Genomic DNA, 27524 nt, shown 5'->3' with positions numbered 1-27524 from the left:
TTTGCTTTGAATTATTTTAAGGTCTATTATAATATTTGTATTTTTACTATCTATTTCATTACTTAATTTTATTTAAATTATTGAAATAATTTATTTAATTTACATATGATTTTTGACTAAGCCATGGACTGCATGAACATAATACAAGTTTTATAAAAATTTGAGTTATATATAAAATGGGAGAAATTTGAAATTTTCTTACAACTGCACCAACTAAAAAAAAAATTTGCAGAGTCAATTATATAGCTTATCTTACAAATATTTGAGCTTATCTATGGGCAGAGTTTACAGAGAACCCATTATGAGAGATTTGGGGCTCCTTGCAATTTCAAAAATACATGGATAGATAAAATAGAAAGATAGTATTTTTTTTTTCTTCTAATTGTGGTCCCAAAAAAATCAACTACATCTTTTTAGACTTTTACATTCTAGATTTTCCTCATAGAGGTGGCACTAGTTGTGGTGGTGACAATAATTTATATAAATAATATATTCCCCATGAATATTGGATGCTCCCAAATAAACTTTCACAATAATTTTGAATTACCTTTCTTTTAACCCAAATCAAGGAATTCAATATTTGAATGGATATGTTTCTCAAGAGGAAACCAACAACAAAGTAACATTCACTTATTATTTTCAAAAAAAAAAAAAAAATCTCTCACTTATCAAAGATCACCGCATTGAAAAAAAAATTAGTTCAAAGTAAAATCATATTGAAACTAACTTTAAAATTATTTTTGCAAATGCTAAATTATGGATTAAACTTCAAATTACTATCCAAATAATTGGAACAATTTTTAGAATTTACACCCACTGTGGGAAATTCTAACTCCAGGCTTAAAATTACCCATGCTACTTTTTGTAGATATGAAATAATTTATCATTTTCAGGTGACAGAATTAAATCAAGTTTATAATGAGATGGGACAATTTGGACAAGCAACATTTTCAAGGCCTTAATCCTGTCTGGTCTCAGTTATGGATCCAACTTATTGATGTTGTTTCCCCACCCCACCCCCCCCCCCCCCCCACCCCCCCCCAAAAAAAAAAAAAAAAAAAAAAACTTATTGATGTTGAGATCTGAATCATCTGATCAATACCCTTGCTACTTGTTGAGGCCAAAAATTTATTAGTTTGTCTAGTAAATTCGGAGCACTTTTTTTAATGATTATTTGAGCCAAACAGTGCAAATATTCTTTGGTCCCTTCTGTTTCAATACTCATATTATGTTGAATTACAAATTTGAACTTTTTTCATTAAAAAAAAAAATATATATATATATATATATATAATTTGATTGTAATTTTGTAGAGAATAATTACGCTTAAGATCTAGATTCTCATAAACCTAATTTATTTTGGAAATCTAGTTACTTGGAAGAATTTGTTAGTCTTAGATTCTTAACTTCAATTAAGTCCCAACAAAATTATCATAACATTAGATGAATATTGACATTAACAATTAAAGTAAATACTTAAAATCACAGCGTGACAAAAAATGAATCCTCTAATAATACCCCTCTTTTTTCCTTTTTTATATTTATGTTTTTTTTTTTTTTTGAGAAAGAAACTAATGGGTTTTATTAATAAAATTCAACTACATCCAATTGTAAAATCGAACTAATATGAGATGGGACATCTTCCATCTATACTTGAAAATATGGCATGCATAATGCATTTTTAGCCATACTATAAGCAACCTCATTATCGTTTCTCTTACTGTGAGAATACAACAATCCTTCTCTATGAACATGTGAAAACCTAATACAATGAAATAAACTTGCAAAACATTTACTCATCACTACTCTATTTCTCTCTTTTCTATTTTTGTTAGTTATATTATGGAGTATATTAAAGGATACCTTTAATATAATTGTTAATAATGTCCTTAACATAGCTCTCTTACGCTGAGAAAGCAAAAGGCAAAAATTAATTAATAAAAAGATGAACTAGATTATTTTGAAAATTTCACCCATTCGTTTGTTTTAGGACACTCAATAATTAGCTTGCTTCCAAGCCGGCCAACCGTAAAGAATCAAGAGATCTTTTTCGATGCTAACTTAAATCTCGGGTAATGAAAAAAGGTAACTAAAAGCGACGAGCCATCACAGTTGAAGCTTAGCTCTAGCTGTGACTTGTCATATATATTAGGTCACATTGAATTTTATCATTATCCCCTTCTCCAATCGAGATATTCAAACGTGAAATACAATTAATCCTATTTATTAGGAGTATTAAATTGTTTGCTTTATTGGTGAGCCGACAATTGAAAGCCAAGTCCTTTTCAGCATAAAGCTAGCCATGTTGCACGTGAATGGAGCCTTGAAGGTTGAAACGTGTCAGACCTGGATTGAATCATTTATGTCTAATACAAATTAGAATAAGCAAATTCATATGCAGATTAATGGACGAGGTTAAGCTACATCATTGGAGATGGGCACACATCCCTATGCATTAAATTATTACAGTATGTCGTAAATCATTCATATGGAGATTTTTAAATTCAATTCACATGGATTATATATATAGAGTTGGTATCAGAAAGAACCCAGAAAAAAAAAAAAACAAAACAAAACAAAAAAAAAACAAAATAGAGCAATCCTAGATATTCAATTATTTCCATAATTTGATTTTCACAATTTATCAGAATAATAAGACATTATAGAGAAATATCAACTTCATGCATAATCACCAGTACTAATACTTTTAACTCAAATTAATCAATTATTGAAAAAAAAAATTGTAAAATATTTTATATCCCTAAATTTATTATTCAAAAATAATCACCAAGCAATGTGAGGAAAATAGAGTTAATCTATAACAAAAGTTTGAGTTTACAAAATCAAAAAACTGTGGTTACAAAATTATCTTGAATCCAATAAACCCACTTGAGGTTGAATCTTGATATCAAGAAAGATTTATGATGTATGCCAACACAAAACAGGATAGCCAAGGAAATTAGGAAGAAGAAATCTCCCTCAATTGAGTGCCCTTTGATCCCTACAAATTCAGGGGGATTTCCAATATGTGTGTATATATATATATATATATATATATATCTATCTTTGCATTTTCCAATCACTTCTTGAAAATACACCTTTGTAATTTCATCTCTATCTTTTTTGAGAGAAAATCTCTATCTTGATATATGGTTCTTGACATTCAGAATTTATCAAATACCTTAACTAGTAAGTCTGCTGGACTAAAAGAAGAACTAGTAAGTCTTCTTTTTTTTTTTTTCTTTTTTCTTTTTTATGGGAACTAGTAAGTTTATTGACAACGTATGAGTGAACTTCTTCAAACTTTAGCCCCGCCAATAATGTTAATGATTTATCAAACACCCATAAAGAATAAGTGAGTCAAATCAACTCTTACAGTGTATATATGATCTCTACAAGGCTCCATCTCCAAACTAAAAACAATAAAATATTCAGCAAAGAAAAAAAGCTAATTAAAAGCAATAATAACCGGTTACATTGTTCCTAATTGATCAAGCTCTATGATTTGTCAAACGCCCCCATAAAGAATAGTAGTCAACTCTTAGAGCATAAATATGAACTCTACAAGGCTCCCAAGTGAGAGAGAAAGAGAGAGAAAAACCAAACCCTTCAAATTTGATTGCAATACGCAACAATCTTTATGATTAGTTTTTAAGTGGTCAGTGTGAAAGCAATCTATGAATAAGATTATATTCCTTTACCTAGATTAGAGAGGACACCAAAAGATTGATAAGAAATGTTCAACAACTTCCTTAAGACCATGATAGCCTGAAAAAATTAATCCTTAGTTGGTTTCATGTTGAACGAGTATCAAAGTATGACTTAGACCTTAGCAACCAACCTTAGCTTAACCCATTTATTTTATTGAGTTGAAATCCAAATTCAACCTATTAACTATTGGTTGGCTCAAGTGCCTATATTTTTGGCTAGTTATTAGTGAGCACCACTAAGAAGTTTGGCTACATTGAGCTGCACTTACTAATTAGCTTAGGATTATTAGGAGCTTTAGCTCTCTCAATTTTGATAATCTCTTATTGGGGTCATGTACATCATTGCACACATGACACACGAAAAAAAGTGTTTAATGATTAAAATTGAATTTTGGGATAAATTTGAAGGATATAATTACATACAGCTTTTCTCTATATTTTACTAGTGTTAACTGTTGATCCCTATAAGACAAAAATTGCAGTAAGTTTTAGTTTCAACATGATGTGATAAGGTTAGCACGCTTGGTCGAAATTTTGATTGAGTAAATAGTTAGATGTAACAATATTGCCAATGGGTCTATTTTAAATGAGATCTATTATGTGGTTTTCAATTAGTTCAACCGATAAAGATTTTTGTTGTCAAATAAGCGATATTGGTTTGAATCTTGGTTTCATAAAAAATAAAATAAAAATAAAAATAAAAGTTTTTGTTTGATAATAAAAAGACAAGTATCATGAAGCGAATACCATAAAATCAAAAGCAATAACAAGTTTTAATTACTAAATAAAAGTAGTTTGAGTCCACACAGTAAGGGTTTGGCTTACTTTCAGTATTTTTTTTAACTGGACATGTCCTTTTATTTTAATGAAAGATTGTCGCATCACTCACTAACTAAATAAAATGTGAAGAATAAAACTCACTACCACTTGCCATTGTATATTTAAAATAAAATGACATGTCTAGTTAAAAAAGTACTGGAGGTAAGCCAAACCCACACAGTAAAATATCTCTCGAAGCTGTGTCGATAGTTACCAACCAATAACAAGAATATCTTTAGGACTTTAACCACTTAAGAAGAATCTACCAATGATAACTATTTTTATCCTTAATTATTCTCACACTTGTTGATGTACACTTTTTACTAGAAACTTAATTATTCTCTCACGGTTGTTGATGCATTCTTTTTATTAGAAACTTCATAAATTTAAGTGCGATTTACATATATTTTTTAAAGGGAAATGTTAACGAATGTCCTAATGGCATTGGTTTAGGAAATGTTTTTAAAACTTTTTATGAAAAAAGAAAAAATAAATATTAAAATTTTTTAACGGCTATTTATATTTTCATTAAAAGTGGTGTAAAAAACTTTTATAAAATGGTTTATTAACAATTGCTCTAAAGATACTCGTTAATATAATCCTTTTCTAAATAAGATTTATTTTATGGGTTTCAATTAGCTCAACTAATAAAGGTTTTTGTTTTCGAATAAGCAACATTGGATCAAATCTTGCTTTCACAAAAAATAATTTATATATTTGTCTGATAATAAAGAAATAAATATCATAAAGCAAATACCACATAATCAAATTCTCAAATTCTATAGTATATATATATATATATATATATATCACCTACCCCAATGAGATCCAATCAAATCTATGGTCTCGTATTATAAATCTTTGGTCTCATATAAAATATGAGACTATAGATTTGACTAGATCTCCTTGGAGTGGGTAAGGTCCATCAATAGTAAATTCTTAATGCTACATGAAAATCTTGTTTTCAATATAAAAGCAATAATAAGTTAAAATTAACTCAAATAATAATAAAAATTTATGATCGAATAGAACTATAAAAGAGTTGGATTTGAATTTTATTTCCACAAAAAGATTCTATTTAACCAGCAAAACAACATTAAAATATGAGAAAAAGTTAACAAATGTTCTAAGGACATTAATTTATGATATATATTTTTTAATTTACAAAAAAAGAAAATAATAATTTTTTTATTTTTCTCATAAAAATAATTTTAAAACTTTCCTAGTTTATTAATAATTGCGATAAGACTCCGTTAACCCAACCCATAAAATATAAATGCATGTAAATAAACTGTCCCAGGTGGATGTGCCACATGTTGCTAATTTGTTGGTTACAATTCACAAAAGATTGATTAATTACTAAACTAAAAGTAGTTTGAGACCACATAGTAAAACATCTCTCAAAGCTGTTGGTTGTTAGTTACCGACCAATAAAACAAGAATATCTTTTAACTGCCCAAGAAGATTCTACCAATGATAACTATTGTTTTATCCTTAAGTGTTCTCTCACACTTCTTAATGTACACTTTTTACTAAAAACTTCAAAAATCCACGCAAAATAATTATTATTATTATCCTTAATCGTTTTCTCACACTAGTTTAAGTCCAATTTACACACACACACATATATATATATATATATATATATATATATTTTTTTTTTTTTTTATTACGTTTAAAATCGAAAAATAGTTAGCTGTGTATGAACCAAAATAACTAATATGAGAGGATTTAATGTCTCTGGCTAAACGTTTTTTCCTCCAATTTGTAACCAAAAGAGAGAGAAAGAGAGAGTTCAGCAATTACCATGCATTTTCTATGGAAATCAAAACAGTTTATTTGTTGTTTAACTTGTTTTGTCCACACAAATATACCCTCCAAAAATATTTGTTCAGTTATGGCCGCCCATTCAATCTCATAATTACTACATATAAGACATAACCATTTGTAACCAACCTCTCATATTTTTCCCTCCCTTGAAATTTTGTACACAACCTGTTTGCTATTTTGTCTTAAGAGAGAAAAGAAACAGAGATTATTTAGAGGCCTGTGGGTGGAGGGGGATTTGATTGAATTGAAGAATTTATTTGCTGGACTGAGGTGTGAGAGGGACCCCACACTTCACGTCCATCATCATCTTCTTCAATCTTCATAAATCTCTTTTGGCTTCTCTTCCTCCTCCTCCTACTACAAAGCTCCTCTTGTTCTTGTTGTCTTCTGGTGTCTTTTTCATTAGTTTAAAGTTTGAACAGGTCTTGTGGCGTTGGGTGCACCTAATTCTGCTTCAATCCCAACTACCCAGATTTGTTTTCCACCTTATTATTGGCAAAACATCATATTATTTACCAAAGATCTTGTTTTTGTTGTTTCAATAGCAATTCAAAGATTTTGGAGATACGGGTCTTTGTATCTAGACTTATCTTGGTATCTTTTTTTTTTTCTTGGGATTCAACGAGTTCCATGTGTCAGATAAAAAACCCATAACAGATCTGAGTGAGAGTGCCCCACCTTCATTAGGTTCCTGGTTCATCCAATACAACCCAATTTCACTCTTTATCCCCTCTCTTTGTATGACAGCTGTTGAACTTGTCTGTACGGTTGGGTTCTTTACTTGGGGGGCCTTCTTTTTCTTTATCCAAAAAAAAAAGGGTGAAGAAGTTCTTAACTTAGCTTCTTTTGCTTTTTAGATAAAGATTGGATTGGCTAAGGTGACTTCCTATGCATCAAAGTTTAGTCCTCTGAAAAAGCAAAAAAAAAAAAAAAGTTTAGTCCTCTGAGGTGTTCATGTTAGTTGCCCTCTTTTATTCCTGATTAGACTTTGACAAGGAGGCCCACCTCTGGGTTTGGTGGGCTTTGGTAGAACCAATAAAAACCCAATCTGTTGTTGAAAGCTTTTTGAAGATCCCACTTTGCTTTCTTCTTTTTTTCAAGGTGGTTGAGACTTGAGAGAGAAAATTTGAGTTTTTTTCTTTTGTACTATTACCCTTGTGTTTTTTTTTTTTTTTTCCCCTCAGTAGGTTCCTCCATTGATAATTGCCATCATATTCATTTATACGCAACCCGTTTTTGACCCTTATTAGTAGTCCCTCTTTCTAAATGGTACTTTGCTTCTTGATCACTTGCTTCTCCTTCATCCTCTTTATAAAGTCCCTACCTCTCAAGCCACTCCCACCATGGGCTAATGAGATGAGACTGTTGTCCTTCTGGTTTTGGAAAGACTTACCATCATCCTTTCTAATATCCCAGTTGATAAACAATAGCCTGTCAAGTTTCTATCTTTCTCTAATCCCACCTTACAAAATGTCTTTGATAAAGAAGAGCCTAAGTTCCAAAGTTGAGAATGTAGAGGAAGAAACTGCAGAGATGTCAGTGTTGGACTTGCCAGAATTGGCCTTGGAACGCATTCTTGAGATGTTACCACCTGCTTCACTATGTACCATGGCTGGCGTTTGTACCTCTTTGAGAGAGAGGTGTAAAAGCGACCACCTATGGGAGAAGCACATGAAGCAGAAATGGGGCAGAGTAGTTGGTGCAGCTGCTTACAGGAATTGGCAATGGCATATTTCTTCTAAAACAGATTCAAACAATCTCAAGCAAGGCAAGCAGAAGGGCCTGATGAGGCTTCTATCTCTCAGCTGGCCTGTTTCATGGTTTAGATCCAAAGTTGATGACTGTAGCAAACAGAGAAGCTCTTTGCCGGTTGATTCAATCATGTCTTGGTATCTTGCTCTGGAAACTGGCAAGTTCTGGTTTCCTGCTCAGGTCTATAACCGTGAGGTATTGACTGTAGTTATATGTATTCAGCTATGTATAAAGCTTTATTCAGCTTCAATTTTATATTTTGGTTGTTCTCTTTTGAACTAGTTGTGCTGTATTGCAGAATGGCCATGTTGGGTTTATGTTGTCATGCTATGATGCTGAACTTAGCTATGATCCCCGCACTGACACCTTCCAAGCCAGGTAAATGAACAAATAGCCCTTCTTTAGAACATGGATTTTTTGGTGGTTCTTAGTATTCAATTTTTTTCATATATAATTTTGGACAATTGATGATAATAAGTGGTTATTTGATCTAGGTTGCTTAACTTTAGATGATCTTGTCTATTGCAGGTATCCACCTCATGGAAGGAGAGCAATTGCCATTGAGAATGCCGTGCCATGGGAAAGGCTAAGAGCACCACCTGTTGAAACTACTCCTCATGATCTTCATAGCTCTGACTGTTTGAATGAGTTGTGCCCGGGTGATCACATTGAGATTCAGTGGAGAAGAAACAAAGAGTTCCCTTATGGTTAGTTTCTCACAGAAATTATGAGTATGGATATGATGAATTTTATCTTTATGAATATAGGGTAGCTACTTGTTTTAATTTTCTAGATCTTTCTTTTCCCTCTTTGCTTTGCTGTTTATTTTTTTATATAATTTGGATTGGTGAGAGATGGATAGAAGCATAAGAAGAGTTTTGGAGAAACTTCTAGGAATTAATGAATGTGATGTCCAGAAAGATGAATAGACATGTCATGTTACCCATATTCTGAAGGAGAGGGAGAGAGGGAAAAAAAGAAAAGAAAAATGACAGTTCAGCCTTATTCCTATCAAAGAAAAGTTGTTCAATCATAGTCATCACAGTATTGCCTTTCACAAAAAACTGTTTACACCTAATTTTATATATTGTTCAATCTAAATTGGTATGGAAAGTTTCATCATAAAAAAATAAACTTGTTGTCAAACAGAGCTGAACAGGGAACTGCTTTTAAATTTAAATTATTCTTCCTTGCATTTGGTGGTATGGTGTTGTAGGGCACTTGGAATACATAATATAACCATCAGATATTTCAAAAATATATATTAATTATTTGTAATAGTTCGCTTTGTGATAAGATGTGCCATATATGCTGCAGGTTGGTGGTATGGTATTGTAGGTCACTTGGAATCATGTGATGGAAATGAACTTTACTGCCGTTGTCATATTAGTGGTGAGTTGATCTAATCCTTCTTTTCCTTGCATAGTTGCATTAGAATTTGATACTCCATATGAGTCTGTGACTGCCTAGGAAATGGATGAAAGGGGGGAGGGGGGGGGGGGGGGGGGGGGGGTGGGGGGGGGTGTGGTTTAACAGCTAAATTTGGCTGTAACCGATCCAAACTTAACAAAATTTTCTTCTCAAAGTATATAGAAGTTTTTAGAGTTTTATATTTATATTTTTTGGTATTGGCAAGTTTGCACACGTGCCTACTAGCGGGTCTTGAACTCACGACATTACCTCGAACCATTTCTTGGGGGGGGGAGATGTGTAGTTTGAGCTTATTAGATCGGTTGGGGATTAAAAATGTGTAAAAGTTGAAGTTAATTTTTTAAAATGTTTTCTAGAAGCCAATAACTTCTTTAAAAATGTGGACGACATGAATGTAAAGTTTACTTTCACAGACCACACCAGTTTTAGCAAGGTCCCTTTCTTGAACCCCATTTTTCAATATGTGGACCACCATTTATGCTATTTGATTGGTCCCCAAGACATATCGTTGTCAACATGTCATAACTTCCACCAACATAGTGATAACTTGTGTCTCAGTGGAATATTTATGGCCAACCATACTGAAAGAACTCAATGCTTCCCATACCCTGTCTTTTACCAAGATGGAATTTTATCTTGTTATGTGGGCCGCAATGATTTTTATAAGCTTCCAAATTTCTTTGATTTTTCCGACTTCTTGGCTGCCAAATTGTGCGCCTCAAAGTGACATGAATCCACTGCTCAGCTCACAAAAAATCCACCCTTTCCTTGACCACAACAAATTAATAAAGAAAGAATGATTTATATTAAAAACAAAAAGAAATGTATGCTTGCTACTTGCCACTTGACAAATGAGGCAACAAATTGATCTGAAATTCAGTTGTTTCAATCTTAGAAGAATCTGGTTAAGGATGATTGGTTCCATGCTTCTACATCTGTGAGTCACTTTTATCATGGAATTGGGGTGTTTGGAATTTGGATAGGCATAATAACAATGGAATACTAAATTTTATAATTTCCATGAGTAGTTCAAATGGTCATCCAAATTCTCTGGAAATTGCAGAAAGAGTTAGGGAACACAATAATATACATTTTTCTCGGTTACTTCAAGACTTTGAGTCAATTGCCTCAGTTTAAGGCGGTGTTTTAATAATTTGCTTATGCTGATTTACTGGTAACTTTTTGTAGTAATAAATTCAAATGAATGGTATATGGAAAGAACATGAAGAACAAAAGAAAAAGGCAAAAGGAAACAATGGCATTAGTAACTATTAATGATGTTTACTAGATGCTAGTTTTAGTTTTTAACCTTGAATTTGTGCCAACAGACACTGTGGTGCTGGAGTTCAATCAGTACACCCCTGGTTCACGGTGGAGACATACAGCCATTAACAGGAAAGACCACAGGGAAGAGGGGAATGAGGCAGATGGGTTCTATGGAGGAATCAGAAAGCTTAAGCACAAGGATGAAATTTCCACTTGGAAGCAACTTTGGCCTAAAGAAACCTTGGAATAGTAAGCTTTGTATGGAAAGGGTTACTATACTCAACAACACTTTGAATGTAGATTCTTCTGAATCAAGTGAATTATCTTTACAAAAGTGGTTGCAAGAAGTTGAAAATCAGCTTTTTGATCCAGTTGCATGGATGTGGAGGACATGTTCCCTTTTTCTATCAACATCATTTTTTTGGGGAGGTTTCAGGATGCAATGCCAAATCACTCATGTAAATTACCTTCCATTTATGCCAAATTGATGTACAATATTTACCCCCACGATATATTGAACTAGTAGATAATCTTCCTTTTTAGTTGTTGGAACAACAAAACATAAGAAATTATTAGCTTTGAAATCATACAACATTCATTTCCCCAGATTTTGGATTATCTATTGTTTACCTGCATCATTGATAATTAAATGGAGAATCGGTAACAACCCCCCCCCCCCCCCCCCTCTCTCTCTCTCTCTCTCTCTCCATGCGCAAGCACACACCCCCTTTAAAGGATGGACTCCAATAAGCCTTTTTTGGTTTATCCATCCTCATATGCTAGTTTAGACATCCGTTAAGAAAGTACTTAATGGAATATTCTTTTCTTTTACTTTTATGATAAAGTGAGCTATTTTTATATAAAGAAGAGAAATGAGTATGAAAAAGTTGAATTCTTAATAAAGGGATGAAAATACCCTTCTCACATTTCTCTTTAAATCAAATGACTAGCCATATTTATTATTTTTTTTAAAAAAAACTCAAATATTACATGAGTTTAAGTTAAATGTGAGAAGGGCATTTTAAACCTTTATCAAGACTTTAATTTTTCATAGACGTATCTCTTCCTCTTATAAAAATTGCTCACTTCTCTATAGAAAGAGAAAGAATAAAGTCTTACATTAAATACTTTCTTGAAGCATCTGTTAACCATATTCTTTTTCTAATCTCAAAAAAAATGGGAGTATTTTGTTGTAAATAATTCTCTACCTTAATAGATGCCTTGAAGCATCTGTCAACAAAAGCCAAAAAAGAATACTCAACAGGAAAAGCAAATTATTGTATTTGAGGATCTTGAGAAAAAGCAAATTATTGTATTTGAGGATCTTGAGAATGATGAGCACCATCTAATTCTATCTTAGGCCTTATCCTAATTAAAGGCATCTATTGAATGGTTCATGTTTCTCTATGTGAAAGATTCCTAAGTCACTAATTGGAAGAGACAAGACAATTCTCTTTTGCATTGGTGATGATTAAAAATTTGACTCAGACATAGTAGGCTGTTGGATAACTTGGTGGTGTTAAGCTCAAACAAGTTTAAAGCTTGGGTAAACCTAGTTGAGCTCCATATTGCTGCATTTAAGTTCAAGGAACCTGATCTTAAACAGGGCTATAGTTTGAATATGTGCCAAAGGGATCTTTAATGTTTGATCGAGGACTTAATCCGATTCATGATGTTGATTGGTTAGGTATAAGTTGAAAAAAACACACAAAAGACAAGCTCATAGAACTGTTTTTGGAAGTAAGTTTTTACTATAAATTTTTTTTTTTAGATGCAGAGTGTGTTTGGATGTAACTTTTTACTATAAAACCTTCTTTTTTTCTTTTTTTTTTTTGAAAATTAGTTAAAGTATAGTAGTTTTACCTAAAATAAATATGAAAAAAAAAAAAAGTAGTACATAATTAGATTAGATAAACTAAAAAAACAATATCATAGACATATGGTGTATTTTTAATTATATCAACTTTTACAGTCTATTAGAACAAATGGATCTTCTGTTACATCATTCAAATCTTAACCCAAATTTAATTGTTTAACAAATTAACTGTTACTAATTACATTGCCCATGAAAAACCCACTTAATTGAAAGTCACACACGAGGGCTATCATAATTCATAAAGATAAGAAGAAGAGCACAACATTCTATCTGACACAAACTATTTTTTGATTTCTTTGTTTTTTGTTTCTGCCACTTATCCCCCATTCACTCCACATACTTTGCCCCAAAGCCCATGCATAGAAGAAGCCTTGGCCTGTATTGTATCACAGTCATCTTAGCAACTTTAGCCACCTTTTTGTCCTCATTGCATTGGGCTACATTTTGCTCTCTTACTGATGCACTCCTGAATAGGAATTTCTTTATTTTCTGCCTCTTATTTTCCCTTGTAAATGACCCTCCAATTTCTTTACCACTCTCTTCAGCTTCCACAGTGGGGCCTGAAGGTGTAGTCATGTTGGGCTTGCTAGGAATTTCATGATCCATTTTCACAAGTCTCACTTGTCTTGCAAATGACAACCCCTTGGGCTCTGCCAGCTTCTTTGGGCTTGGGCCTACTTGTTCTATTGGCTCATGGGGATTGTTCAATGTAGCACAAGCAGAGCCATTGGACTCATGCTCCATTGGAATTTGGGGGCCCAATTTCTTGTCTTGATGGTGGATCGAGCCCGTCGAGTAATTGGACTCTTGTGGTCTTGCGGCCCGCAATGGCGAAAGGGACCGAGCCCGCCTATTATTGTGTCCTTGTGTTTTCCCTCTCTTTTCTTCCCTTACATTCTCCAGAGCCACCATGAATGGATCAAAATCATCATTCCACTTGCTCCGGCGAGAAAACGAGAGCTTAATACCCGAACCTGGCGACCGAGGGGGTGACCCAGCTGGGCTTTGGTTGCCACTTTTGTTGTTAACATTTTGAAGGCGTGGTGGAAGCTTGAGAGGTGATTGTGGGAGTACTTTGCCATCACTAAACAACTCATCAGCAAATGCCATTGTTGGAAGTGAAAGTGAATCCTCACTCTGTCTTTCTTGCTTTTGTTGTTGCAGTTGATGTTCTAATGGGTTCTCAAAATTCTGGTACGTTTCAGTGTTGTTGCTAATAAGACTGAAACGCCCACTAGTATCAAATTCAAAGTCATCAAAACTGGATTTGGCATCTTCATATGTTGGTGTTGTAGGCTCAATTGCAAACCCAAGTTGAGCACTTGATAACCCTCTTGTAGGACTAGTTGGCATACTATAGAAGTTCATGTTCTCTATGTTGAATCTACTTGGACTAGTGGGTGCACTCACATAAGAGAATTGATTTGGGATCTCCATTGAGTGAATGGAAGAGATGAGGAAACTTTGTTTTGACTTTAAGTTTGATGGGTACCTTGGAAAAGGGATTGAGTCTGGAGATTTTTGCTCCTGGATTAAAGGAAAGCCTTGTCATATATATGAAAAGTTGGTTTCCATTGTCCAAGGTAGTATTCAAAGCCTAAAAAGTATAGAAACTAAATGAAAAATATGTGGTTCATGTCCTTTTCTATGCACTTGGTACATTGATAGGGTCTGAAAATGCATAATGCATATCATTATACGTTTCATCAAAAAAGTATAATGAAAATGCATTATCTATATATATATATAAAACCGAAGACTTTGCTGGTACCACAATTTTCCACGTCAGCACAAGAACTATTTAGGTATGTATCCCTTGCAAACACACATGAACTTAAATTGTCTTTTAATATATGCATGCTTTATTATTTTCTAATAGTTTTCCCGTGTATCGCACGGGTTAGCGACTAGTGATTATTAATTCTCGTTGCTATCATATCATTTTAGGAGTTATAAAATTACACCTAATCTCTTGGTGTCTTGCTAGTTGATATTCATCCATGACGAGATATTTGTCTTGTGTGTCTAAAATATTCATTGCATTAACCACTCACTATTCATGGTGCTTAGCCTTGTAGTTTTCTCTCTCTCTATATATATACACAAAAGAAAATTACGAATAAAATTATGTCACCTATTGTTTTGCGATCAAGCAAATAAATATATGCAGTGCAAAACAATAACAAAGAGAATCAAGCATCCCAACTTTGATTTACCAAATATTTTCCGAGTGAAATGATTGAGTCACGGAGCTGGATTGTGGTTGAAGTTGATCCAAGATTTCAACCACTCTGGGATAATCAATCAACCTCTATTTTAACTCTGAGACATTCCCCTCACAACAAGTGAAAGACATAAAATATAAAAATAAAATAAAAAAACAAAAACAAAAACAAAGACAAAAATAAAAAATAGGAGAAAATGAAAAAATAAATAGGTGATCGAATATCCATGTTGGTTTGTCTATAATCAACAAGAATAATTGATTTAGACTTGTGCAATTTTTATTTTATGATAAACACATATGAGTATGACAATATAGGACTCTCAATATCTTGCCTTTAGAGATAGTTCATAGTACTTCTTGTGCATGTACCGTTAGAAATTAGAATAGCCATTTTTATTTTTTATTTTTATATACGCTAGAATAGCTTAGCCATTGAGTAGCTAGCTTTGGCACTAATAAAATGTGGTAAACTTAGCAGCTTTAACACCAATAATATATTGAGGTTCAATAGGAAGTCAAGGAAAAGATCTACGGTTAAATGAAAATTAGGTTGGGATATATATATATATATATATATATATATATATATATGTGAGAGAGAGAGAGAGCCCGAATTTATCGATATGAGGACCCGACTCATGATCAAGTCTAATATATGAGATGCACCTTATATGGCAGACCCGACTCATGATCAAGTCTAATATATGAGATGCACCTTATATGGCAGGTATATATATACGATGCATTGTATATACCCATTGCAAAACATATTTCTTTTACTAAACTATATCAATCTTTTGCCAACGGAGGCTTGGCTGAGTGGGTAAGGCTCGGACGCTTCGTGCAACACACCTAGGTTCGAGTCCCGTTGCCCGCAGGAGTCCGTTGGTGGGTTATCACGCTTCTTACCATCGTGCTATGGCCCGGGGGTGTAATATAACGATAAATCCTCTCTTTTTTTTTTCTCAAAAAAAAAAAAATATATATATATATATATATCAATCTTTCTCCATTTTTCTTCTCTCTTAGCATTGTTCTCTCTCTCTCTCTCTCTATATATATATATATGCACACGTACAGTCACTTTAATGTTTTTCCCTTAGTTTTAGTTTTAGTTTTTTTTTTTTTTTTTTTTTTTTTTTTTTTTTTTTAAGTTTTCATATATCTAAATTTTCAAAACTATTAATAGTTTGTTTGTTATCAGCTTATCTATAGAATATCTAAAAGCTGAAATATAGGATTTATAGTTGCTATCTCCTTTTAAGCAATATCAGCGTAGCATTTGGGTCCACTTTGATCTATTTAATATATTTTGGTCCAATTCAGCCAATTCAGTCTAATTTAGTCAAGTTTAGTCCACTTCAGTTTACTTAGGTTCATTTAGTCCAATTTGATCTAATTCTATCCATTACGGTCCACTTTAGTCCAGTTTGCTCTAATTAAGTCTATTCGGTCCACTTCGGTCCATTCAATCCATTAGACTAATTGAGCCTAAAATTCATTCTTTTTGTAGGTTGCCTTTTAGAGCATCAGCAGTGGGGCTTCTAAATGCCAAATGTTAGGAACATTTGGCATTTAAGCCCCAAAACTACTCAACAATGGGAAGGCTATATGCCATATGCCAATTCCAAATTTGGGATTTAGCTACAGTACCATCTCAAATGTAAGATGGTACTGTAGCTGAATGTTATAAAAAAAAACAATTTTTTAATACTCTCATTTCTCTCTCCTCTCTCATTTAACCCGGGAATTTCTCTCTCCTCTTTCGTTATTTCTCTTTCTTTTCTCTCTCTTCCTCCTCTCATTCTGCTCTCTACTCTATCTCAGATCAGTTTGTTTCCATATAAAAAAAAAAAATCTCAGATCAGTTTGTCTCAGATCAGTCTTCTATAAATTCCGATGGGTTTGTTATGGATTCCTTCCTCACTCTTTCTCTCATCTCACATCTCTCTTTCTCGTTCAAGGCTTGCACTATAGCTGGGTTTGGTTCGTGGTCACGGCATGGAGATCGGTGGATCGGTGTATCGGTGAATCATGGGTCAGGTGGTGGCGTGGGTTTGGATCGGTGTATCGGTGAATCATGCATGGGTCAGGTGGTGGCGTGGGTTTGGATCGGTGTGAGGGCTGAGTTTGGATCGGTGTGAGGGCTGGGTTTGCTGGTGATTTGTTTTGAATGGGTTTGCTAGTGGTGGCTCCGATGGGTTTGAATCGGAGCTCTAATGGCTCCGATATTGATTTTTTTTTTTTTAATGGGTTGATCGTTGGGCTTGATGGTTTTTTTTTTTTAATGTAGTTTTGGTTTTGGTTTGATGGTGGTGGCGATTTGTTTTGAATGGGTTTGCTAGTGGTGGCTCCGATGGGTTTGAATCGGAGCTCTAATGGCTCCGATATTGATTTTTTTTTTTTTTAATGGGTTGATCGTTGGGCTTGATGGTTTTTTTTTTTAATGTAGTTTTGGTTTTGGTTTGATGGTGGTGGCGCTGCTTTGGGGTGGTGGCGCTGTTTGATGGTGGTTTAATTTGGTTTTGGTTTGACGGTGGTTGAACGGTGGTGGTGTTAAGCCCATGAGAGACCTTGCCGGTTGTTTTTTTTTTTTTTTCTTATCCGTTCTTGTGCCAGAGGTTGAGGGACAGAGACGAAAAGGAAAAGAGAGAGAGAGAGAGAGAGAAATAGTAAAAAAATAATAAAAAAGAATATTTAAATAAACTGAGAAAAGAAATAGAGTTTTGGGATGTTGGGTGTATTGAAAAATGGTATGGTATAATTGATAAAGTAGCTTTTTGGGATGGTAAAATAGGATAGGATGGCATTTCCGGCTGTGGATGCTCTTAAGTTTTTGGCTCAAAAAATCAATTTTTTTTTTCATAAAAATTTGATGGAAAAATATAAAATTTTATTTTGTTTAGGCAAAACTTTTTAGGTTTGGCCTAAAAAATACAAACAAAATAGGCATTAGAATTTAAAAATATGAGCCTTAGAAAAACAATAATATGATAATTATTCAAAAAATTATCTTAAAATTCAAGTTTTAATAATATAGGCATTATACTTGTAGGGGTGAAGGCCCAAGATCGTATATTGGGCCTTGGGTTTTGTCCGAGGACATTGATAGGTTCGAGAATGAGCAAATGGTTGTTAGATGTTCCCAGTTAAAGTCTCAAAAGTGGGGAAAAAATGAAAGGTTGTCCGAGGAGGAACTTCTCCTCGGATATGATGAATATAATTCATAGTATGTACTCCAGCAATTAGCGTAATCCTCTAAGAAGCTCCAATGATAGGGACATGCCTCATGAACGTACGAGAAGAAATGAAACCTAAAAATATATAAGGGAAAGCTGCCACCACCGTATTAAATGCACTGCAGTTACTTTTCTAACCGCATTAATGTAGAGAAGACCTCTGAATAGTGTTACCTTGGTTACCACAACTCACAGGAAACCAGAGAGGGTGTCTAATGGGATAGGTACTCAAGTAAGGGCTCGGATGATCAACAGGTGTAAGGTGAAGATGGTCCAAAGGAGGATATATAAGGTGAAAGACTCTTCATGAAAAAGGGATCAAGAAAAATAGAGAGAAAAGACTGTAGCAAATTCAAATTATCTCTGTATTCATTTGTGATTAATTTATACGAGGGGGACCTCCTCGAACTGAAAAGATATTAAGATCAAATCTCTTACTTGTGTGTGACGGTCGTTCAAATTAAACCTATCCATTGTTCAATTCATTAGGGCTTAGTTCTTCAACCCACTCTTTACAAATTTATTGTACTGAACTCATTGGGCCAACATCCTATACATTTTGGGCTTGGACTAAAAATCGAGACCCTACAATACTTATATTTGGAAAAGAAAAAAAATGCTACAATTCTAAACTTATATGGGAATTTAAAATTAATGTAACATGTTCCATAAAATGGTGGTGTACATTTTAAATATATATATATATATATATATATATATATATTCTTAGATGTGTTCAAATTAGTAAACCAATTATGGTATATCTTAGAAAAATAAAAAGTCAATTTAATAACATTTTCTTCATTTATATAAAACAATATTATAATTATGTAATTTAAATATTTTTATTTAATTATATTTCTCATATATATATATATATATATGTATGTATGTATGTATGTATTGTTGTTGAATGCAAAATACATTATATGTTCCATTACATAAAACTTATAAAAATAGAAAATATTTTTAAATAATACATGCACTATTTAACTTACAAATTTTACATTTTTTTTCATGAATAACATGGATTTGAAACTGGCTTTAACTGATTTTCAATAATTAAGTAATAAGCAAATACCAAAATTTTGCACCTAAATGCAGACTAGGATAGATATGACCCATTTCTTCTTTTATTTCTTTTTTACCAATAAGATCGATAGAGATTTCTATATTTCTTTGTACACCTATTCATATAATTTTAAGGTAAAAAAGGAAAAAGAAAAAAAAATTCATTTTTAAATTTTAACATATCTTATAATATTAAGAAAAATACAAATTACACATTTTAAGTTTGATCAATTATTGTCATTTCTGGCATTACTAAAAATTAATCTTGTTAAATACTCAAAAATGATAAAGTAATTTGTTAAAATAAAATCTAAAATTTTATAATTAAAAAAAATCACTATCAATGGAGCATCAACAAGAATAACGAAAAAAAAAATCATACCTATGACCAAAACCCAAAATCAAACATTGAATTTTGACCTAACAAAATCAAATACAACCAAATAAAACCGAAGACCCCTAAAAAAATTTCAAAGAAATACCCACTGCAAATGTAAATCAAACATCACACAACATTAACACAACCTCCATCACTCATTTCACCACATAAAAACATTCAAAACCCAAACACCATTTGAAACCCTCTTCAAGCCAAGATTCAAAAGTCACTTAACAACCAAATATAATACCGAAACCCTCAATAACCCAAAAGCACCAACAAAACTTGTTATTTAAACTTCTAGTTAGCTCAACAGATAAAATTTTATATCGTCGAATTAAAAATTTAAGATTTAAACCCCGTTTACTTCATTAACAGGTTGATGTTTTAGCCTCTAATCATGGAGTGGATGCAATAAATTAATATTTTATGTATTTATATAATAAAAAATTAAAGAACTAAAATACTAAAAATAATTTAAGTAATAAAAATGACAATGATCAAACATACCATTTTTTTTAAAATAATTTATATTTTTGCCTTAATTTTATTTCTTATAAGCTTTCAAAAAAAAATTTATTTCTTCTACTTCTTCCTCTTTACCCCTCAGTCCGCCCCAGCATTTTTTGAACTCTCTCTCTATCTTTCTCACTGTGTGTGGTTTTGATGGAATGGAAGCCCTCCAATTTCACTTCCAAATCAGCCCACACCATCATCAACAACTAAACCAACCCAATTTCTTCATGAACTCACACCCACTCTCACTCTCCTCCAAGCTTCTCAAACCCACAGCAAACCGTTTCTTCTTCTCTACCTCTTCTTCTCTAACATCCTTAACAAACTCAGACCACAAAACCCCACCTCCAAAAACTCAAAAACCAGCGCTTTCAACCAACGTTTCTAGAGTTAGAGCTGTGAAGACCTCCCAAGCCCATGAACATGCCCAACTGAAGGAGAACTGGTTGGACTCCCTCACTTGCCCATTGAATGCAAATGGGGCCTCCACTCCCACCAATGTCACAGCTTCCAACTGGGTTATCGGTGTCGACCCGGATATTCATGGCGCTTTGGCTCTCTTGAACTTCAACACCCTCCATTCCTCCATTTCTTCTGCTCAGGTAAAATGGGCTTCCTTCAATTTTCGTTTTTTCTTCCATTTTTATCACATATATGTGTTTTGTTTGTTTTTATCAAATTTTGAGTGAGATATGTACAAGTTGTGTTGGACTTCTAAGTGGGTATGTTGAGCATAGTGGTAAAATGTGGTTCTTTTTTGGGTACAAATTGCTGAACTTGTTGGTTAAATCCCTAGTGCAAGAAGATGGGATAACCCAGAACTGTAACTATAATAAAGCAGTAAATTCAGGTGTGTTGCTATGCGTGTGGTGCATTATTAGGGAATTAGCTTGGTTGCCAGTGTGTACAAGCTTTAGACAAAGGTTTATTTGCCTTTATTTTGAGAATGTTTCCTTGACTATGGTTTTTAACTTTTTGTTGAATGGGGTCCTTTGAAAATGGATTTTGATGCAGTGCATTTGGAGCAAGCATTGTCGGTTCAAGCAAGGCCATTTGGGAATTAGCTTAGCTTGCAATTTTTTTTGCATGTGACACATTCATTTACTGATGCACTTAGGAATAAGTTAGTTTAGTTTGCTTTCTTTGTGTTCATCATTGTGAACTCAATATTTTTAATATTTTGATCAATATAACTACATTTATTAAGGATTTGATGAGAAATTGAGTAGGATGCTTGTATCTTACTTTTGGGCATTTTTCTTTTAATTCATTTAGGTCTTCTAGTGATTATTTTGGCAGCTCTGGCACTTGGGGGAAGGGTTCCTTTTATTTTAATCTGTCTTATTCATCACGTTTTGAAGGCTTTTGAGCCGTTTCTTTTTAAGAAAATAGATGGGGGATTCGTTTGATGTTTTTTAACCCTTGTAGATTCCCATTTATCCATATATATACCTTTTTGAGAAACAGTCACACACACACAAGGGAGAGGGAAAGGGGTTCTAACACAAAGGTATACTACTACTCCACTCAAAAGCCATGGTACCTTGTAGATGATAACTTTGCATTCTATGGATAGTACAGTGTGATATGGGATAGTGTTCTTCCCTTATGTATTATGCTTTGAAATTTGTGAGAAAGAAATGCTAGACACTTGAGGGGACCAATTTTGATTGACTAAAACACATTTCAAGTTGATGGTGGGATCTTCTCTCTCTCTCTTCTTCTTCTTCTTCTTCTTCTTCTTGTAATTATTAAATCCCTTAATAACATAGGACTTAGCTAGAGTTGCATTGCACCCCTTGGTGCTTTTAAAATAAATTTCTCAGCTATGCATAAAAAGAGAGGGAAAAAAAAAAGTCTTGCTGCAAATTATGACTATAAGGTGGGGTTTTCTTACATTTCTTGTGTGGGGCTTCCATGGATTCAAGTTGTAAAGAAGTAGGCTAGTACAACTAACAGAACTGCTTACATCCCATTTGATAAGGTGCTGTTCAAGCTAACAATGACTTAACTTGTAGGATAGGTGAGTCAATCTTGAGTAAAGTACTGATAGTCTTGCTACAAGATAAGATTAGAAAGCTAGCTCATAATCAAAAGTAACATAAATTACCTTGGGCTTGAGCAGCCTGCTACTTCGCTTAATGTGCCTTAACTTTGAATGCGAAGCATAATCTAGCCACCATATAAGTATAAATATTAAAACTGGCAACACATTTTAAAACTTGAAATATTTCATGATCAATACAGATTGCTTCATCCAGTTATAGGTTACTTTTAAAATAAATTTTGGATATGTGAGAACCATAAATCTAGATATTCCTAAGCATGGCTTCTAAGAGAAGATATGTGTGGTGAATGTGTATCATAACATTTTGCATGGTTTTGCTTTGCAATTCATCTAGTAAGATTATATAGTAGCAAGGGCTCTATGGTCACCATTTGGGGTATAGTTGGTGATCCTTGGGGAAATTATGGAGATGCTTACATGATGAAGGGAAGGTTTGGTGGCAATAGTAGCTAAAAGATTTGGTGTACAATATGACCTTGCATTATGTGGATTTTAGGGCAAGAGCACAGAGATCAAACATTTAATAGCATTAAGCTCAACCGCAATGCACTTAAGAGTGTGTTTGGATGAGATTATTTTGTTTAAAAAATAAACGGTGTAAAAATACAACTGTACTTAGTAAAAGCGATGTCTTAAAAAGTTGTACATAAGCAGGATGAAATTAAGCTGACATTTTAAGCTTAAACAAATAAACCCTAATTCTTTATTTCTAAAATCATTATATGATTGGATGAATTCCCTTGGAAGCATCTCTTGTAATTATTTTTTAGACCTACACACAATATATGTATGTATGTATGTATGTATCTCAACAATGGATGGGGATTGTTTTAAGAAGAAGATTCTATTTTATTAGCTTCTGAGGCCGTGCATGGCTATAATTTTCATGTTTCAATTGATAAGCGTTCTGCAGTTATTGATTGTTTTGTCATGAGAAGGACAATACAAGACTTGACCTGTCATGTTTAAGTGCTTTATCTGTTTTTGGTTTTATTGCATCTTGCTTTGTCTGGTTCAATAATACTGATTCTCTAATGAGTTTATAGGCCTTGTGGACGTCTCAAGCTTAGAGGCTTTCTTCTCTGATATTATTATTTTTGGTCTAATGCTACAGGTTTTTGATTCTCCACACTTGCCAGTACTGGTTAGCAAAAGAGTTCGACGACGTTTAGATGCCAAGTCAATTGTTCAGTTGCTTCGCAGTGTTGATGCTCCCATAGGTATCAGGGTTTTTTTTTTTTTCTTTACTCTCTCTCCGCACACACCCCCCCCCCCCCCCAAAAAAAAAAAAAGTATATATATATATATATGTTTTTCAAATGGCCTGATTTGAGCACTGAGGTTCAGCTGACTGCTTTATCTTCTATTTGCTACTCTATTCCACTGTCATTCTGACACCTTACTAGATCCTTTCTCTTTAATTTAAATCTTGTGAGTTCATCACCTTTATGTTGGTAAATCCTCATGAGAAGATACATGCTTTTCTCTTTCCTTATGTTGTTTAATTTTGTATCTTCCCATGCTGTGCAACATCTGGAAAGATGTCTGGCTTTCATTGGTTGGTTTTTGAAGCAATCTTCTTCAGATACACTTATATGGATGCTGTCTTGTTATAAATTCTTGAGTCTTTTTCTAATAAACCAACTCTTCTTATTTTTCAGGAACTACTGCATATATAGAACAATCAATCCCATATCCACAGGATGGAAAACAGGTTTTTCTCTATAGAAGATTTTGTTTTTGTCCTTTCCTAGTGCTTTGTTTTATGCTCTTGTCATGATCACTGTAATTTTTTGTTCTTGAAAGTTTAGCAATTCCATTTGTGGTGTTATGTTGGTATTCTGTCAAATAACAGTGCAAAAGAACCTCCTTACTAATCTACCACTGTGATCAAGAGAAACCAGCTAAGTCCCACCCCTATGCCACGGCAGCAGGGAGAGGTTCACTTTTGATCTAATGCATTACTGTACTAGTGCAATCAAAATTAAAGCTGCTCACTCTGCAGTTACTTGTCATCTTATCTTGACACTTTTTGAGTTTTCCACTCAATAAGTACCAGTTTATGAGTTTGGGCTCACCCTAATGCTTAGAAAGGAATCTGTTAGTGATTAGAAAGAATATCATAGACATTTTCTTTTAAACAACCTTTTTTCCAGTTAGAACAAAAAAATGTTCTGAAAATTTTCTTCTTTTATTTAATCCCTTTGCACCTGCACCCACTATTTCTGTATTGAATTGACATCTCACCTTTGAAAATGGGAGTACTGCTATACATGTGAGTTTTTCTCATTAATGGGAAGTTCGTTACTCAATGGACATTAACAGTAGAAACTTTGAGATTATTATGAAATGTCAGAAGTTTTAAACAGTACTTATCCCAAAAAAAGAAAAAGAACCAGAAGTTAGTGGAGATGCTAAAAAAGTTTGAACTTCTGGAGAAATCCAATGTCATATTCATCCTATAATATTGTATCAAACTTACTCTAAAGGTGCATACTCTTTTTTCTGAGTATGCACTTTTAGATTAAGTTTAATGAAGTCTTCAAATAATTGAAAATTTTGTACAAGTGATGCAGCCCCCCCCCCCCAACCCCCAAAAAAAAAAAAAGTTGGAAAGGTTCGTTTCAAAGACATAGAAACAAGATTGTTTTGGAATGCTTCCCTAGGTATCATGAGAACTATACGGAGGGAGAGAAGCAAAAGGATATTTAATGGTGTGAGCTTCCTATGATGTAGCTTAAGTCTATAGTTTTGAGATCATTGTATAAATGGAGGCTTTCTTTTAGCTATATCCTGGGTTCATCTCTTTTAGATTTCATAGATTGGTTGAAATTTGCTTTTTATTCTTTAGGTGAACCTTTTGCATACATTTCAGATACTTAGAGTCCCTTTGGATACAACTTATTTTGCTGAAAACTGAAAACACTATAGCAAAATAATTTTTAAATATATGAAAAATTACTGTTCACTCTTTTTTACTGTTCATATGTCTTGGTGCACTGTTCATGTCCCATGAACAGTGCACCAGGTGTTGGTCTTTGAAAAAAAAAAAAAAAAAAGAAGCTGAAATCGCTCAAACATGAAAACTGAAACGTGAACGTACTATCCAAACCGGGCCTTAAGGTTTTTCTTCGGTCTGATAAAATCTGTTTATTACTCATCAAAAAAGAGTTAACTAAACCTCTGATCCATCCTGCTTCACAAATTTTGTTTTCTAAAACATCCTTAGATTGTTAGATTGTGTTCAGTTTTGCCTGAATTTAACTTACTACCAATTTCTTATAGTTCATGCTATGGTATTTTCTCTTTCTGAATGAAGGGGTGGTGGAGTGGAGGATTTGGGTATGGATTGTGGATTGGGGTCTTAGTTGCCTCAGGATTTTCTGTTGTTCCAGTTCCATCTACATCATGGAAAAAGGAATTTGAACTCACTGGAAAGAGCTCTACTAAGGTTGGTATGATCTTAAGTTTACACGCTAGCAGGGCCTTTTCTCATTCATATCTAATGCAGTCCTCTTACTTTGATTTGTTATTCTATCAAATTTCCCAGTAATTGAGCTGAAAGCAAATATAATTATGTGAACATTATTCCATTAGGTTGCCCAAAAAAATTGAGAATAGCCTTAAGATATCACATTTATATTGTTGAAAAAAAAATTTCAAAACATAAATCTGATGTGATAGTTTAATTATTAATTACACTTTCTAATTGCCTTTGCACCTAGATTTTTTTTAAATCCCACTAAGCTAGTGCACTGCATAGATAAAGTTTAGGGATTTTCTCTTGCTTTAGATATTACTTTGTCACTTTATGCTGGCTGTGTTTTTTGTTTCAAACTTTTCTCTGGTATTTCTTTTTTCTGTCAAGTAGAACATTATCAACTTCCTTTTACTCAATATAGATGTTGGATTTTGACTTAACAGGATGATAGCCGGAGAGTTGCATCTGAATTATTTCCATCGTTAAGTCCGCTACTGAAAAGAAAAAAGGATCATGGTAGTCATACTGTCTCCTTTATTGTGTAGAAATTTATCCTATGTTAATGTTATGATTAAAGATAAAACTTGGGCCAAACCCTTAAGTCATGTATTGTGTTGGAGTTTAGTATCGTGTGGCTCTTTGGTGTATAAATCGTTGCTTTGACATATACCATATATGGTTAGGTCTTTAGCCAACAAGCCCACATAGTCCACAGAATAAATGTTGCCTTGTGAAGGGTCTGGACCATTCCAAGTGACTTCATGGGTAGATACTATTCCCAAAATTTCTTTATGGGACCTTCTGTACACTTTCTGTGTACTAGATTGTCTCATTTGGGTAATAAAAGTTTTATTATGTGACACCAATAAAAGTTAGGGTAAATACCCATTGTTCTGGAGAGACAAAATTTTGTAATTTAATTTTTTTTTTCTTTTTTTTTTTTTTTTTTTGTATCACTTGAACATACTGGGTTAGTGAAAATGTAGTTTTGTTAACTTATCAATTATTATTAGATTGTTTTCCCATTTGCTTTGGTTTTGATTGATTATCCTGAAATTTGCAGGAAGGGCTGAGGCTCTACTCATTGCTGCCTATGGCAAGGGCTTGAAGAATTTAAACCCATCTTGCATGTCAGAGGAATTGGTCCCTTGACATGGGCAGATAGCCCCAGCAGACTACATTCAGATTCTAACATTCCGGATGTCAATTCTCCGAAACAGATTAGTGTTATGAATGAAAATTGGACCGATTGACAAAGCGGCTTAAGATGTTTGCTCTAACATTTTGTGATACTGAGTAGAAGACTGGCGTAACCATTTATTGACAATCCTATAGGTATTGTGGGATTGAAACCCCCATCCTGTACAACTGTACATCCCATTGTAATTTTGCACATATTAATCAAAGGAACGTTAGGTCATTTTTGGTAACTACTTCTGTTTTCAATAACTTGTATTTAAGAGTGAACAAAAAACAGTTGTGTGTGTGTGAGGGTCTGCGCATGCATCCCATGTCTTCTTCGACCTGGATGTGCTCTGTGAGCACATACGCATCTTCGAGGCTGTGATTGTGCTGTCATGGTGGCTCTTGATGACCTGTTATTATTGGGGGAGACAGATTGATGGTCAATGGAGAAACATAAGGCAGAGGAGAGAGAAGGCAAGGTGTAGAGGTAGATGGGGGTAATAATGGTGATTCCAATGGTTCCTCAAGGTTGGCTTCTTCTCTGCGGATTTTTTCTTGGCCTTGGATGCCATTGGAATTTAATTTCTTTCTTTTATTCTTGGAAAACAAATACAAAGATTTGAGAGAGAGAGAGAGAGAGATTTTGAACTCTGGTACGAGTTCATTTGTGGCTG

The 27524-nt window shown here is 33.6% G+C and overlaps 3 protein-coding genes across 5 annotated transcripts; 2 read left to right on the top strand and 1 right to left on the bottom strand.

The window, feature by feature from the left end:
- Window positions 1–6419: 6419 nt before the first annotated feature.
- Window positions 6420–11414, top strand: LOC126723691 (F-box protein At2g26850-like). Its single transcript, XM_050427401.1, has 5 exons — window positions 6420–8306; window positions 8410–8489; window positions 8640–8818; window positions 9429–9503; window positions 10871–11414. Exons 1-5 carry the CDS (start codon window positions 7626–7628, stop codon window positions 11056–11058), a joined length of 1203 nt encoding a protein of 400 aa, XP_050283358.1. The 5' UTR covers window positions 6420–7625; the 3' UTR covers window positions 11059–11414.
- Window positions 11415–13011: 1597 nt separating this feature from the next.
- Window positions 13012–14121, bottom strand: LOC126725365 (uncharacterized). The gene has a single exon (XM_050430101.1). It carries the CDS (start codon window positions 14119–14121, stop codon window positions 13012–13014), a length of 1110 nt encoding a protein of 369 aa, XP_050286058.1.
- A 6080-nt stretch (window positions 14122–20201) lies between these two features.
- On the top strand, window positions 20202–27095 carry LOC126723684 (Holliday junction resolvase MOC1, chloroplastic). Of its 3 annotated transcripts, XM_050427371.1 has the most exons (6): window positions 20202–20718; window positions 23299–23404; window positions 23846–23898; window positions 25504–25635; window positions 26109–26181; window positions 26729–27095. In XM_050427371.1, exons 1-6 carry the CDS (start codon window positions 20272–20274, stop codon window positions 26815–26817), a joined length of 900 nt encoding a protein of 299 aa, XP_050283328.1. In that variant the 5' UTR covers window positions 20202–20271; the 3' UTR covers window positions 26818–27095. The 3 variants fall into 3 exon arrangements, with proteins under 3 accessions (XP_050283328.1, XP_050283339.1, XP_050283347.1); XM_050427382.1 differs by lacking the exon at window positions 26109–26181; XM_050427390.1 differs by lacking the exon at window positions 26109–26181 and having other exon boundaries at window positions 25504–25639; window positions 26733–27095.
- The last annotated feature ends 429 nt before the right edge of the window (window positions 27096–27524 follow it).

Source organism: Quercus robur, chromosome 1, assembly GCF_932294415.1.
Source record: "Quercus robur chromosome 1, dhQueRobu3.1, whole genome shotgun sequence".
NCBI classification, from domain to species: Eukaryota; Viridiplantae; Streptophyta; class Magnoliopsida; order Fagales; family Fagaceae; genus Quercus; species Quercus robur.
This window is presented reverse-complemented; position numbering and strand designations above follow the sequence as displayed.